Source organism: Neoarius graeffei, chromosome 22 (genome assembly GCF_027579695.1).
Source record: "Neoarius graeffei isolate fNeoGra1 chromosome 22, fNeoGra1.pri, whole genome shotgun sequence".
Taxonomy (NCBI): Eukaryota; Metazoa; Chordata; class Actinopteri; order Siluriformes; family Ariidae; genus Neoarius; species Neoarius graeffei.
Genome location: NC_083590.1, coordinates 11,331,240 through 11,345,247, shown reverse-complemented (window position 1 = coordinate 11,345,247; position 14,008 = coordinate 11,331,240). Strand labels below are relative to the sequence as shown.

Here is a 14,008-nt window from a genome sequence, read left to right as displayed (position 1 = left end):
TTAGGTTAACTGGTGACTCTAAATTGACCGTAGGTGTGAGTGTGAATGGTTGTCTGTGTCTATGTGTCAGCCCTGTGATGACCTGGCGACTTGTCCAGGGTGTACCCCGCCTTTCGCTCGTAGTCAGCTGGGATAGGCTCCAGCTTGCCTGTGACCCTGTAGAACAGGATAAAGTGGCTACAGATAATGAGATGAGATTTTCAAAGCTGCTTCATAGTAATGAGGACTTTGATAGAAGTGGAGTGAAAAGTATGATATTTGTTTTTCAAATGTAGTGAAGTTAGTCCTGAGTTTCCAAAAAAAAAATCATCAAGTACAGATACTCAAAAAGTGCACTTTACAGAACTCAAGTAAATGTACTTCGTTACTGTCCACCTTTGACTCATTCATAGGTTTGTGTGTATTTTGACCATTTTCTACATTGTAGAACAAAACTGAAGACATCAAAACTATGAAATAACACACGGAACAGATATGGAATTATGTGAATTATGTGTTGTGTTAGGGGTGGCACGGTGGTGTAGTGGTTAGCGCTGTCGCCTCACAGCAAGAAGGTCCTGGGTTCGAGCCCCGGGGCCGGCGAGGGCCTTTCTGTGTGGAGTTTGCATGTTCTCCCCGTGTCCGCGTGGGTTTCCTCCGGGTGCTCCGGTTTCCCCCACAGTCCAAAGACATGCAGGTTAGGTTAACTGGTGACTCTAAATTGACTGTAGGTGTGAGTGTGAATGGTTGTCTGTGTCTATGTGTCAGCCCTGTGATGACCTGGCGACTTGTCCAGGGTGTACCCCGCCTTTCGCCCGTAGTCAGCTGGGATAGGCTCCAGCTTGCCTGCGACCCTGTAGAACAGGATAAAGCGGCTAGAGATAATGAGATGAGATGTGTTGTGTTATATTCAGAGTCTCCCTGAACGAGTAAACATTTCAATTTCATTGTTTGCTTTTTTTTCCATCTAAAAGAGCCGAATCAAAGAGTCGATTCATTCCCTGAACGACACATCACTCGGAGTGAATCAGTTTTCTGGAAGTGAAAGTGTTTCTCTTTCAGCCTCGGCGTCATTTTGTTGCTGTTCGGAGAAAATAATAAAACTAAAGAAAAACTGCAACCCCATGCAGAAGCGGTGAGATGAATGAAGCCCAGCATGGAGTGCTGAGTAAAAGTAAGTGCTGTGTTGGAGAGAAATGTGGTTGTATTTGACTGAGCTCGTGTAAAAACAGCAGTAAAACTGCAGAACTGAAATCATCTTCCCTGTAAAGCTGCTGTTTATCGGCTGTGTGTTCTATATTCGAGTTTCTCTCTTCAGTTTCTCATCTATTAAACACTCAGAGAGTTTGGGGGAGTGTAACTGGAGCGCATGTAATGGTGCAGCTGGGCTTTCTGGGCGTCTCCGCGGTGTGTTGATGTGCTGAGGATTATACAGTCTGAGTTTGAGCAGGTTGTGTTTTTAAAGCAGATACGCAGAGCCTTTATTTTTAAATAAGTTTCTGAGTGGATAGGATCTCCGTCCGTGACTCTTGTATGCTGCATAAATGGGAATAAAAATTATATATTTCTGAGAGTTAAAATCCACCGCAGAGTTGTTATTGGAGCTGAGCCAGCCAGCCCTCAGCGCGTGACGTCACTGATTTGACTTCACTGATTGTGGGTCGAGTCTCATTAAAGCAGGATGGGTGCTATAACTTATGCAGCATACATGGACATGCATGCATTTTCACTGATAAAACGTAAAATGCTCATTAAATAATCAGATGAACTGAGACAATCACATTCTGAAGCAAATTAAATAATCTTACACCTCTAACTTAAACACACAATACAAGTCACATGTTTTAATCTAAATGCAGGGAAACAACGCGGTGTTTTTATCCAGATGAGAGTCGGAGTTTACCCAAGGGCGTAACCATGGTATAAATATTGGGGGGGTCCAAATTTGAGCCCTTCCCAAAATATTTTTAAGTGCATTTCGTGCAATTTTTATATGGGCCTATTGATAAAGATGTGCTTATCTAGAACATTGTTTTGATGAATACAATTACCAATGAACATGTTAACATTTATATCTTGGTTTTTTTTTTTTATTGTGTATCAGGCAAAACACAAAACAGAATGTGCAACTGCAAAACATGTAACGCAATACAACATACAAAAAACATGTAAAACATTGCATGAAAATCTGTCACACCAGAGCTAGTCTCACACACACACACACACACACACACACACACATTTCAAACAAATGCAGAAATGCCAAATTGCTACAAAAAAATAGCTATCAAAGCAATAGAAAGGAGCATTACCCTGGTTAATAGGTCAAAACAACATAGAACTTTGTAGAAAATATATTGACTTTATCTAAATAAATGGCCCAAAAATATGGAGGCGTTCAAGAATAGAGGGCTACCGCATGATGTCACCATACCGTGAGATTTTGTTAGGGCGCCATATTGGAAGACCTCAAGTATATACATACAAAACAAACTACGAGCGAGAGTGAAGTGACACGATGGCTGATAATTCTGGTTATGTGAGTACATTACCAGCTGCAGAAAGGGCACGGTATGTGGAGAAACTGGCTGTGATTGATGGGTTTGACCCATATGATAAGACTCGGGGCAAGGGAGAATGGAAACATAAGGAGGACCGGACACCAATTCTGCCATCTGTTTGCTACCCAGACATTGTAAACTATTTGTTGTTTACACCCAGTGCCTACACTGCTGATGACTTGAAGGCCTACAAAGGGCTACAGGCTTACATTTATGTTGTTAGTGGCTTGGTTCGTGATATTACAGCTGTTGTTAAGAATAACCTACACATAGTTATGGCCAAGGTAATCTTGTTGATATTTATCTTTTAATAATATCTTTTCAGTTGAAAAATTAATACTTTTTGCTACTATTAAGGTATCCATAATTTAGGTTAATTTATCCAAATTATACATATGTATTTATGATCTATGCCTACACAACAACTATGCTTTATTTATATAATAGGAGGGAGAGCAAGCCCCAAACCATCCTAAAATTATTATTATTATTATTATTATTATTATTATTAAATTGTAGAAGTCTGGGAGGCTTGCTCCTCATACAGTTATCAACTTGGGGCCAGTTTAGCATGTTTTAAATCTGAATTTCTTGCGTTTGCTTACCTCAAAGTGTCCACAGATCATGCACAGACTTATCCATTATATCCACAGTTTTTTGCCAAGTCTCACACAGGTTTCTTTCAAGTCTACTGTTGGGCCAATAAATCATAAATAAAACAGCTCAGATTTGTTTGTTTAAGTCGTTTGCCACTCCACTTTATTCTCGTGGGTTCACATACCGCTGCCGTTATTTCCCCCTAATCACGAGTTTGTTGGTCTTCCAATATGGCGCAGGGTCTGTTTACTTCCGGTTTCGGGTGACGTCAGTGAAATCCCTCTATAATGACTGACCAAAATGATAATTTTATTTAATTTATTTACATTTAATTAAAGGACAGTATGCTCTTATTACTAGCCTACTGATGACATGCAGCCTATGATGAGGTTAAAAATAAAGTTGTTTTAAGGACTCGTAATACAATGCTCTTTACCAGTTCATCTTCAGAGCAGGTCTCTGTCTGTTCCCTTCCTCCATCATGCCTGTGACTCTCTGTGACAGACTCATCATGTCTGTGACTCGTCTGGAAAAAAAGGCGAATGTCAGCCCGTTGGTCCTTCCAAGGGCGTAAAAACGGTGTTGATATTGGTGGGGACATAATTTGGCCAAGCGCCCCAGTGCGCCATGGTTGTCGCATGAAATGTGGCCTACACTGTACAAATGATTGGTTGTCCATTCCTTTGTGTTATTTTGATTTTTAGCACCAGGTACACTCAGTCTTAGACTTAGGCTAACATCTGCATGTATACGGGCAATACATTATCACACAGAGAAAGTGGACATTGAAGTTGCTGTGAATTTCGCTGTAGTGGATGACCTACCCAAAATACAACAACACAATCAATCAAAATTATGTGCTGCTGCTTCATTTTCACACAACTTTTACTATTTTCACACATTTGAAACATCATGTGCTTCCTTTTGAGTTACTGCAATTTCAGAATCTGGAAGTAATGTAGGTATGGGTGGTAGAAGTGTGAAGAGTTTTGGTAGTTGTAGTGCATTTTGCAAAAATGTTTATTCATTAAGTTGAAAGGGTTAAGTGACAATTGTTTCACATTTTTACATTTTATTGCAGAGGTTACATACATACGCATATACACATGCATATATACACATGCATATACATGCAAACAATGAGCAAGAAAAAAGTAAATATAAGTAAACATTTAGCATTACCTACAAGCATTTATTAGTGTGTGTGTGTGTGTGTGTGTGTGTGAGAGAGAGAGAGAGACAGACAGACATAAAGAGAGAGAGATTGCAAACAGAAACTCCTTGCTGTTACAGGATCATATGACAAAAATGTCATATTATGTCTTCCTTACGTTTTCTTTTATTGCCCGACATCACTGCCTGTGTGCTGTTTTGCTGTAGCAGCGAGCTGGATGCTGATTTTACCGCTTGCTACTGCTTACAGCCAATGACAACAAAAAACCATAGCAACGCCAAGGCAACGGGAGGTGGGCCAATCAAAAACCATAGCAACGTCAAGGCAACGGGAGGTGGGCCAATCAAAAACCATAGCAACGTCAAGGCAACGGGAGGTGGGCCAATCAAAAACCCTAGCAACGTCAAGGCAACGGGAGGTGGGCCAATCAAAAACCCTAGCAACGTCAAGGCAACGGGAGGTGGGCCAATCAAAAACCATAGCAACGTCAAGGCAACGGGAGGTGGGCCAATCAAAAACCATAGCAACGTCAAGGCAACGGGAGGCGGGCCAATCAAAGCTTCATAAAGCTTTTTTACCTGCTGTCCCCACCAATAGTCAGCCGTCTTTGAGAGGTCTGTTCACAACTGAAAATCAGCTGGAAGCGATACCGCGTTTGGTGTTTTTATTCAGCGTTTCCCGCATCGCGGCTTCTCCATTCAAAAATGGTATGGACATTTTAAACTCAGCTGAATATTGGTATGGACGCGTCCATACGCATTTTTACGCCCATGGGTCCTTCCTTTTCTTTACAGCTACCGCCATTTGAATGTGTCCACCAGCAGCCTACCTGACAGTCCGACTGAGTGGATTTTCAAACCAACGAACCACATGGGCTGACCCAAGTGCACAATCATAGGGGGTGGTCGCAAAGGGTTTTTTTTGTTTGTTTGTTTCTCTGTGCTTCCTAAATTGAAAGTAAATCGGACATAACAAGGATTCATTATATAGCCATGGTTCAGGATGGCATATTATTTGTCTCATATTGTTTTAATACGCCAAATATTGGGGGGGACAGATTGGTACTTTCCCAATATTGGGGGGGGACATGTCCCCCCCAGTGCCTATGGTCGTTACGCCCATGAGTTTACCCGTCTGTGTTCTCGCTTCTTGAAGGCCGACTGTTTCAGAAACAATCTGACTTTCAGTTCTCCGTTCATTCACTTCTTCCCCGTAAGGGCGAGATGGCAGCGATATCCAGTTTAGAAATCAGACGGCTGCTCCGCTCTTTCACTTTTCTTCATACTGTGTGTTCCACCATTTCCGTGGTCGCCAGTGTCCTGTTTTACACCGTGGTGTGCTGGGGGGGGGGCAGCACATCCAAGAAGGACACATCCAGGCTGGACAAACTGATCAGGCAGGCCGGCTCTGTGCTCGGCATGAAGCTGGACTCTCTGGTGACGGTGGCAGAGAAGAGGACTATGGACAAACTACTGAACATCATGGACGATGCCAGTCACCCTCTGCACACCGTCATCAGCAACCAGAGGAGCCTGTTCAGTGACAGAATGCTCCTTCCCAAGTGCAGGACGAACAGACTCAAAAACTCCTTTGTCCCTCACGCCATCAGACTGTACAACTCCTCTCTGGGGGGGGGGGGGGGGGAGGGGTAACAGGAGGACAGAGGACGGGAAGGAGCAGTAGCCAAGCCTGACAATAAGCAATACTGGACAATGTGCAATATCTCTCCTGATGGACTTTTTTCCCTCTTCCCCATATCTTATTCTTTTTTATATTTGTATATGTAAATACTTAATTTAGTTTATCTAGAAGTTTTTCTCTATTTTCTATTCTCTGTTTATCCTGTAATGATGCTGCTGGAATCTTAATTTCCCTGAGGGAACCCTCCCAAAGGGATCAATAAAGTTCTATCTAATCTAATCTACTGCTGGGCTCAGACAATTACTAAAACCCGGGATGGAACAGGATGTCACCGGTTTTAGCAACAACCGCGGGGAGGTCACTGCCCGAGCGATATGTCCCGTCCCGTTCCATCCCGGGTTTTACCAACAACCCTCGGCTCACTCCGGGAGGACTAGTGCAACTGAACTCACTTTCCTTTTAAAAATAAAATAAATACTTGTAGTTTTCTTTTCCTTTAATTATTAGGACTGCACCCTCTTTCAATACGGGCTTATAGCCAACGCTCCTTAACAGATCAGAGGTCTCGTACGAGTCTTCAGTAAAATGTGCAGAGCAGAGGAGAGACCACTTCATAGGCGCCCAATGTGCCCGTGAACTTCTCGCAAAACGCGTCCAAATCTTTGCAGTTTGAACATTCTTGGGCCATGAATGCAGCGTAAATCCACCTTCTGTCATGTTGCTGCACTGGCCAGCAACACATCTCCGTGGCATGGCGATAAATTAGCTCAAAATGGAGGATCGGAGTTGCAGTCAGCTCTGTGTTTTAGTTTAGCAGAAATGGCGATGAGACCGATAGACTTCCTGCTGTGACGTCACAGATGTCAAGGTCATTCACTCGGACCGCTACCTATATAAATCACTTTAATCGTAAAAATTACTATATTAGATTTATTACTAGTGTTAAAACTATTCCTGTGCCATTCTTGAGGTCTCAAGGCATTTATAAACGAAAGTGAGGCCATGGCTCTGCGTATCTCCTTTAAATTGTTTTCATTACTTGATATCTTTAAGTTAATATGCAAGAGCCCTTTATATTTTGTTTATTTTACTTTTTTATTTTATTTTTATTTTGCTCAACCAAAAGAAGGAATTGTTTGTGACTTTGAAATGCTTTGTTTGTTTGTACTATATGTTCTCAATCAAATTTTGAAGGAAAAAAGTCTTATATAAGGAGCGTGTGTGTGGGGGGGGAGAAAAAACAAAATCATATTAAATGGTTTCAAAATGCCAAAATAACCACAAAAGTTTCTTCATGATTTTTTATATTAATACCAAACCCACACTCCACAAAATAGTTTCTACTGTCGCTAAAAAGTGCAAACTGCTCCATTTTATCTGTCACTATTTATTCATCACTTTTAATGAACTGGACAGAAATTAGTCATTTCAACTAAAAAAAAACCAAAAACATTTAATGGTGGTAAAGAAAACAGTATTAGACTTGAAGTAGCTTTTCTATTAATTACAAATGATTGTAGTCACCTTCAGATGTGAAGGATTTTTTTTTCAGTTTTAACAGCATGTTTGTTTTTGTCTTTTCTAGGAGTGAAATTAATTCCAGCAGAAGAGATCAGTGTCTGGAGGAATCAGCAGTGAGTCCATGAGCTGTGTGTCCATACACTAATATTCAAAAATGGAGAGCTGTGATCTGGACACAGATAATGTGACCCCACCCTCAGAAAAGCGGTAAGCTGCCATGTTCTAATATTTTAGTCATTAACTGTTCTTATCTGAAATATGGAGTGAGTAGATATGAAAAGAATAACTGAACAAAAATTTATCCTCAGAATGAAAAGTTATCAGTCCCCACTTTAAACATTCAGATTCTGTTCACTGTCAGTAAAATGATGTTCTTATAAAATAATAAAGCAGTTAAAGAGTAAAGAGTAGGTATGAGATGATACACTAAAGCCACGATACGAGTCGTATCCCAATACAGGCTTCACAGGACCAGACTGATGAGACAGTGTTAACACAAATCACACCACTGCAGTATCAATACAGTAGGAGTGTTCAACTCACATTCTGACACATCAGCATTTCTGGGAGACTCTGAAGAGCCATCAAAGTTTATCATTCCCTTTTTTTTCATATCCTATCGACTAAAACCAATAATTAGAACAGGATGTTCTATAGGAAAAAGAAGGGATAACAGAAACTATTGACGTGTAAGCAGCTAAGCACTATGAGGTAATAACATTTATTCTACTGTTTATGAATGGGTTCCTTTGTTTATTCACATTTACAGCAGCTGTGCTGAGAAACAGGATGAGCTCATTGGGACGATGCGTATTTCCTGTTTCTGTTAGAAAACTACTAGACAGATAGCTACACTATAAGCCCAGAGATCTGGAGAGCCGGTGAAGTCGCTGCTGGAGTTTAGTGCAGAAGAAAAGTAGATCAGGATTTATAATATCGGGTGTATTTTTCCCCTGTTATGAACATTTTTATCTTTTTCAGTGGAGCTGTAATAAAGCTGTTTCATGGCACCGTTGTTAATGTAGAAAGATCGTTTGAGGGTAAATTGTGCCTTAAATTAGTAAAATAACAAATGCGTGTCATCACATGTGCTACTCCCTCTGCTGCTGCTGCCGAGTGTGTAAGAAGAGGTGGAGGTCAGAATGAATATTGAACAGAAATATGGTGAAATACGATATGATACAAATTCATCTTGGCGGTATTTTGTGTCGGAATTCTGTGGAAGAAAAACTGTCTCATGTCCACTCTGTAATGTTGTACAGTGAACTCCAGAGAAAGAGATCAGACTCTCCAGAACCCAGCTGGGTCTCCATGAAGAGTGATGTGTCTATGGGTCCTCCTTTTAACTTTAAAACTGGAAACCCCTCACCTGTACACAGGTAACATCCCATAATTCTCACAGTTAGTGTCACTGTAGAGTGAAAGGCCGTGTTACACATTCCTTTATCCAGTCCAGATCATTAGCGGAGTTTTGATATTTATCAGTTTGTTATACTTTAATTAGGTCCCAATGCTGCTCCAATACTGTCACTGAACGATTTAGAGTAATTAATATCAGTAACTGTGCAGTTCAGTGTTTCAGTGTCACGTACAGGATAAGGAAGTAAATTCATCTGGATGTGACAATAAAAGTGATCGTAATGGTGAACAAAATCCTTTAAATAACCAATAATAACACATTCTGCTGTTCATTGTTAGTGAAATTAAGTCAAAATAACAAATCAGTCAAAAACTGTAACTGGTTTCTATAATGAACTGTCTGTAATGTTGTACAGTGAACTGCAGAGAAAGAGATCAGACTCTCCAGAACCCAGCTGTGTCTCCATGAAGAGTGATGCGTCTATGGGTCCTCCTTTGAACTTTAAAAATGGAAACCCCTCACCTGTACACAGGTAACATCCCATAATTCTCACAGTTATGGCCCTTTTCCACTACCCTTTTTCAGCTCACTTTAGCCCAACACGGCTTGCATTTCAACTATCTCAGAGCAGCACGACTGAGCTCACTTCAGCCTCACTCAGCACCCAAATCTCGCACCGTTTTGCAGCGAGGCTGAGGCGAGCCAAACCGTGCTGAGTCGGGCTAGGGGTGTGAGGAGACACTCCCCTGTGTACTGATTGGTGAGGAGGAGTGTCCTCACATGCCCACACACACCCCGCGAGCACGCTGGGAACCACCATCTGTAAACACCGTAAACCCGGAAGAAGAAGAATTACGACAAATTATGCGCCTTGCCTCATCTATACGTTCTTGCCAGTATCTGTTGGCGTTGTCGGTGACAACAAGCCACAGCACCAAGACCAGCAACACTAATGACTCCATATTTATTGTTTACTATCCGGGTCATGAGACTACCGCTTAAAAAGTCACTGATGTCACTGTTTGCGCCGCCTAATGACATCACGTGACGTCTACCCACTTTCGCTAACTCCACCCAATGTGTCCACCCACTTCCAGCCAGCACGGTTCAGCGCGGTTGTAGTCGAAATGCAATGCCAACAGCCCCACTCAGCTCGACTCAGCCCAACTCAACTCAGCACGGCACGGCTCAGCCCAACTCAGCCGCGTTGGTAGTGGAAAAGCACCATTAGTCACAGTAATGGACGTGCTCCACTGTGATTAGCAGCTATTGTGATTTCTATTATAGTTACTTGGTCTTAAGCAGGGTTTTTTCTACAAAAATTTCGTATGAGGGTGCTCACCATGGCGAGGGAGCAAAACGACCGGGGGGGGGTTCCCCTTCCGCCGTGTGAAGCCTTTGAAAAATTGAGGCTACGATGGGACATTCTGAGGCTATTTGAGAGGGAAATTGTAACAAATTGTTTATTTGAAAAAGAAAATAAAACTTTGTCACAAACAACACTTAATTCAAATTCTAATACCTCATAATTCAAATTACACATAATCCTAATTCCTCATGATTCAAGTTTATGATTCAAATTCACATGAATCAAACTTACAAAGTATTAAACATTCACCAGAGAAATCTGTCGTTTTTTTATCCTAGAATAAGGCAGAGTTAGTTGTTAAAAATGGAAAAAAAAAATTCCAGAGCAAAATTATTTTCTTTAAAAGGAAACTAAAAAAGTAAACATTGTAAAGTTGGAATCCAACCCAAATCACAAAGTTTGAAACCATGCAAAAAATGTAAGCGCGCTAAAAAAATACATAGTTGAACTTTTCCTGGAACTCGGCCTTTTTCTCATTTTGCTTTTCCACTGAACACTCGGTGCCTTCATCAGAGCAAGACATCTGGTCTTCGTTCATCACGGGTTCCGTGATGCTGCTCTCACAGCGCTCGGTTGGCGTGTCCTTCAGTGAGGCCCTAGAACCAGCAGCACGGACCGATCCCTCGATTGTCGCGATCCCGCCATTGGAAACCTCTTTATCTGCTTTGTGACAGAAAAAAGAAGTCGTCTTCTGCCCAGGACAGTCTTTGGCTTTCTTCCATTTCGTGCCGCTGGATGACATCTTTAAATGCCCAAGTGTCAACAAAAACAACTCACAAACTACTTCTGTCAAAAGCTCCCGCGCCAGTGGGTGAAAGGTCATTCAGTCTTGAGAAATCTCGCTCTACAAGTCAGCTGACCTTGTATGTAACCTCTGTCAAATCTCGTGAGAGCAGCTGCAACAAATAACCAACTAAACAACATGGCGCTTCGATCTGGAAAACACCAATTCGGATCGTTTTTGCACCGTCTGGCAGTGTATCTACTATGATTGGAATATTTTTGGAGTAATTATAACGTATTTGATGATCAGGCACATTGTCACGTGGTGTTGCTGGGATGTTTTCACGGAGAAAAGATCGTTTTGAGAAAGATTGCATGTTGTGCAGTAGCATATAAGTGCATGGCCTAAGTGTGACTTGGGGTTCAGTCGGCATTTCGGTAAGGGGGCGCACACTGAGAGGAAGAGGGCACAGCGCCCCGTTCCCCGGTTTAGACGAAAGCATGCTTAAGTGATACTAAAATGCTTTCGAGGAAATAGTGTAAACATTTATTCGAGTGAAAATGTCTTATGGGTAACGTCTTAAATGCTGAAGCAAGAAATGCGACTATATGCAAAAAGAACTGAAACGGCTCATTGATTTCTCTCATTCATCTTTTGAACTCAAACCCAAAGGTCTTCATTGTAAAGAAAAAAACGATGATGCCAGACCTTGCTATTCCAATACTTTTGAAGGGGAATGTAGGCAGAAAAAAAATAGAAACCTAAAATTAAAACAGGGACATTTTTTCTTTTCCAGGTCCACAATGTTGATGTCTTTTAGTTCTGTGTTCTCTAAATAATTATTCACTTGCTCCATTTATCGCAGTAAAATTCAGGCTAAAGCTGAGACTACAGTATGAAAGTGATGAAAGTTATTGTCTTTAACAGCGACTATTTTTGTTCCCAGTGATTTACAGAAGGCAGGAGACAGAAGAGAAAAGATCATCACAGATACAGGGTAAGATCAAACCCAACACCATTGACTGACACTGACGCTCTGGTATTATAAACCTCTATGCTGTTATTATCTACAGGATTAGATTATAGAAAACATAGTCAAATCAGGTAAATCCATAGTGTTAGCATCATAAAGAACGGTTATCTGTGGAAACCAGTTAGAAATAAATGTGATCTTAAACTGTAATAATTGGAGCCCAGGTCTCACCATGTTTTCTTATTTCACCCTGTCACACAGACACACCCCAGAATCTCCTGCTGTAAATGAATTCCAGAAAAAGTTCAGATTAAATCTGATGAAGAAGTTTCAGTGTTTAAATGAAGTGATAATAAAGCAGGAAAACCGAGTGCTCCTGAATGAGATCTACACAGAGCTCCACATCACAGAGGGAGACAGTGGAGACGTCAATAAAGAACATGAGGTGAGACAGATTGAGGCAGCGTCCAGGAGAAAAACAACAGAGGAAACACCAATCAAATGTAACGACATCTTTAAGCCCTTATCTGAAGAAGACGAACCCATCAGAACTGTAGTGACAAAGGGAGTGGCTGGTATCGGAAAAACAGTCTCTGTGCAGAAGTTCATTGTGGACTGGGCTAAAGGGAAAGCAAATCAGGACGTCCCCCTCATATTTCCACTTCCTTTCAGAGAGCTGAATCTGATGAAGGACCAAAAACTGAGTCTGATGGAGCTCCTTCGTGTCTGTTTTAAGGAAACAAAAGAAACAGAAATGTCCATGTTGGAAAAGGTTCTGTTCATTTTTGATGGATTGGACGAGTGTCGTTTCCGTCTGGATTTCCAGAACACAGTGAGAGTGTGTGATGTAACTGAATCCGCATCAGTGCGTGTGCTGCTGATAAACCTGATCAAAGGTAATCTGCTTCCCTCTGCTCTCATCTGGATCACCTCCCGACCAGCAGCAGCTGATCAAATCCCCTCTGAGTACGTCCATCGAGTCACAGAGGTACGAGGGTTCAATGACCCACAGAAGGAGGAGTACTTCAGGAAGAGGGTCAGTGATCAGAGCCTGGCCAAGAATATCATCACACACCTGAAGTCATTAAGAAGCCTCTACATCATGTGCCACATCCCAGTCTTCTGCTGGATTTCAGCCGCTGTTCTAGAGAGAATGTTGGGTGAAGCAGAGAGTGGAGAGATCCCCAAGACTCTGACTCAAATGTACACACACTTCCTCATCATTCAGACAAACGTCATCAGAGAAAAATACTCAAAGAAGCAGGAGAGTGATGAAGAAATGCTTCTCAACCTGGGAAAACTGGCTTTTGAGCAGCTGAAGAAAGGCAACCTGATCTTCTATGAGGAAGACCTGAGAGTGTGTGGCATTGATGTGACAGAAGCAGCAGTGTACTCAGGTGTGTGTACGCAGATCTTCAGAGAGGAGGTTGGGCTTCACCAGAGTAAAGTGTACTGCTTTGTTCATCTGAGCATTCAGGAGCATCTCGCAGCTCTGTATGTGCATCTGACCTTCATGAACGAAAAGAGAAATGTTCTTGATCAGAGTCGGCCCTTTAAGACAATTTCAGATGTACACAGGCGTGCTGTAGATCAGACCTTATCCAGTCAGACTGGACATCTGGATCTGTTCCTCCGCTTTCTTCTGGGTCTCTCACTGAAGTCCAATCAGAAACTCTTACATGCCTTAGTAACACAGACAGGAAGTAGCTCCCAGAGCAAAAAGGAAACAGTTCGGTACATGAAGGAGAAGATCAGTCAAGATCTTCCTGCAGAAAAATCCATCAATCTGTTCCACTGTCTGAATGAACTGGGTGACGATTCTCTCGTGGAGGAAATCCAACGCTACCTGAAATCTGGAAAACGAAGGAAACTGTCTCCTTCACAGTGGTCTGCTCTGGCGTTTGTGTTACTGACTTCAGCACAGGAGCTGGAGGAGTTTGACCTGAGTAAATATACCAGTACAGAGAAGATACCAGATGAGGTTCTTGTGAAGGTGATGCCTGTGATTGCAGCATCCAGAAAAGCCGTGTAAGTAAAGCTGAATAGAACTGTTCTACTGTTCCACTGTTAGAAAGAGAGAAACTGAAAGCACTTTGACAGAAACGCACT

General features: G+C 41.8%; 1 protein-coding gene across 4 annotated transcripts in view; it reads left to right on the top strand.

The window, feature by feature from the left end:
• Positions 1-990: 990 nt before the first annotated feature.
• LOC132870622 (NACHT, LRR and PYD domains-containing protein 12-like) overlaps positions 991-14,008 on the top strand; it is a 327,744-nt gene continuing 314,726 nt past the window's right edge. For all 4 annotated transcript variants that reach the window (XM_060904348.1, XM_060904347.1, XM_060904346.1 and 1 more), the window contains exons 1-6: positions 991-1,153; positions 7,538-7,680; positions 8,736-8,852; positions 9,249-9,365; positions 11,873-11,923; positions 12,161-13,927. In XM_060904348.1, the coding sequence (XP_060760331.1) occupies positions 7,628-7,680; positions 8,736-8,852; positions 9,249-9,365; positions 11,873-11,923; positions 12,161-13,927 (2,105 nt within the window). In that variant the 5' untranslated portion in view covers positions 991-1,153; positions 7,538-7,627. The remainder of the gene's footprint in view (positions 1,154-7,537; positions 7,681-8,735; positions 8,853-9,248; positions 9,366-11,872; positions 11,924-12,160; positions 13,928-14,008) is intronic.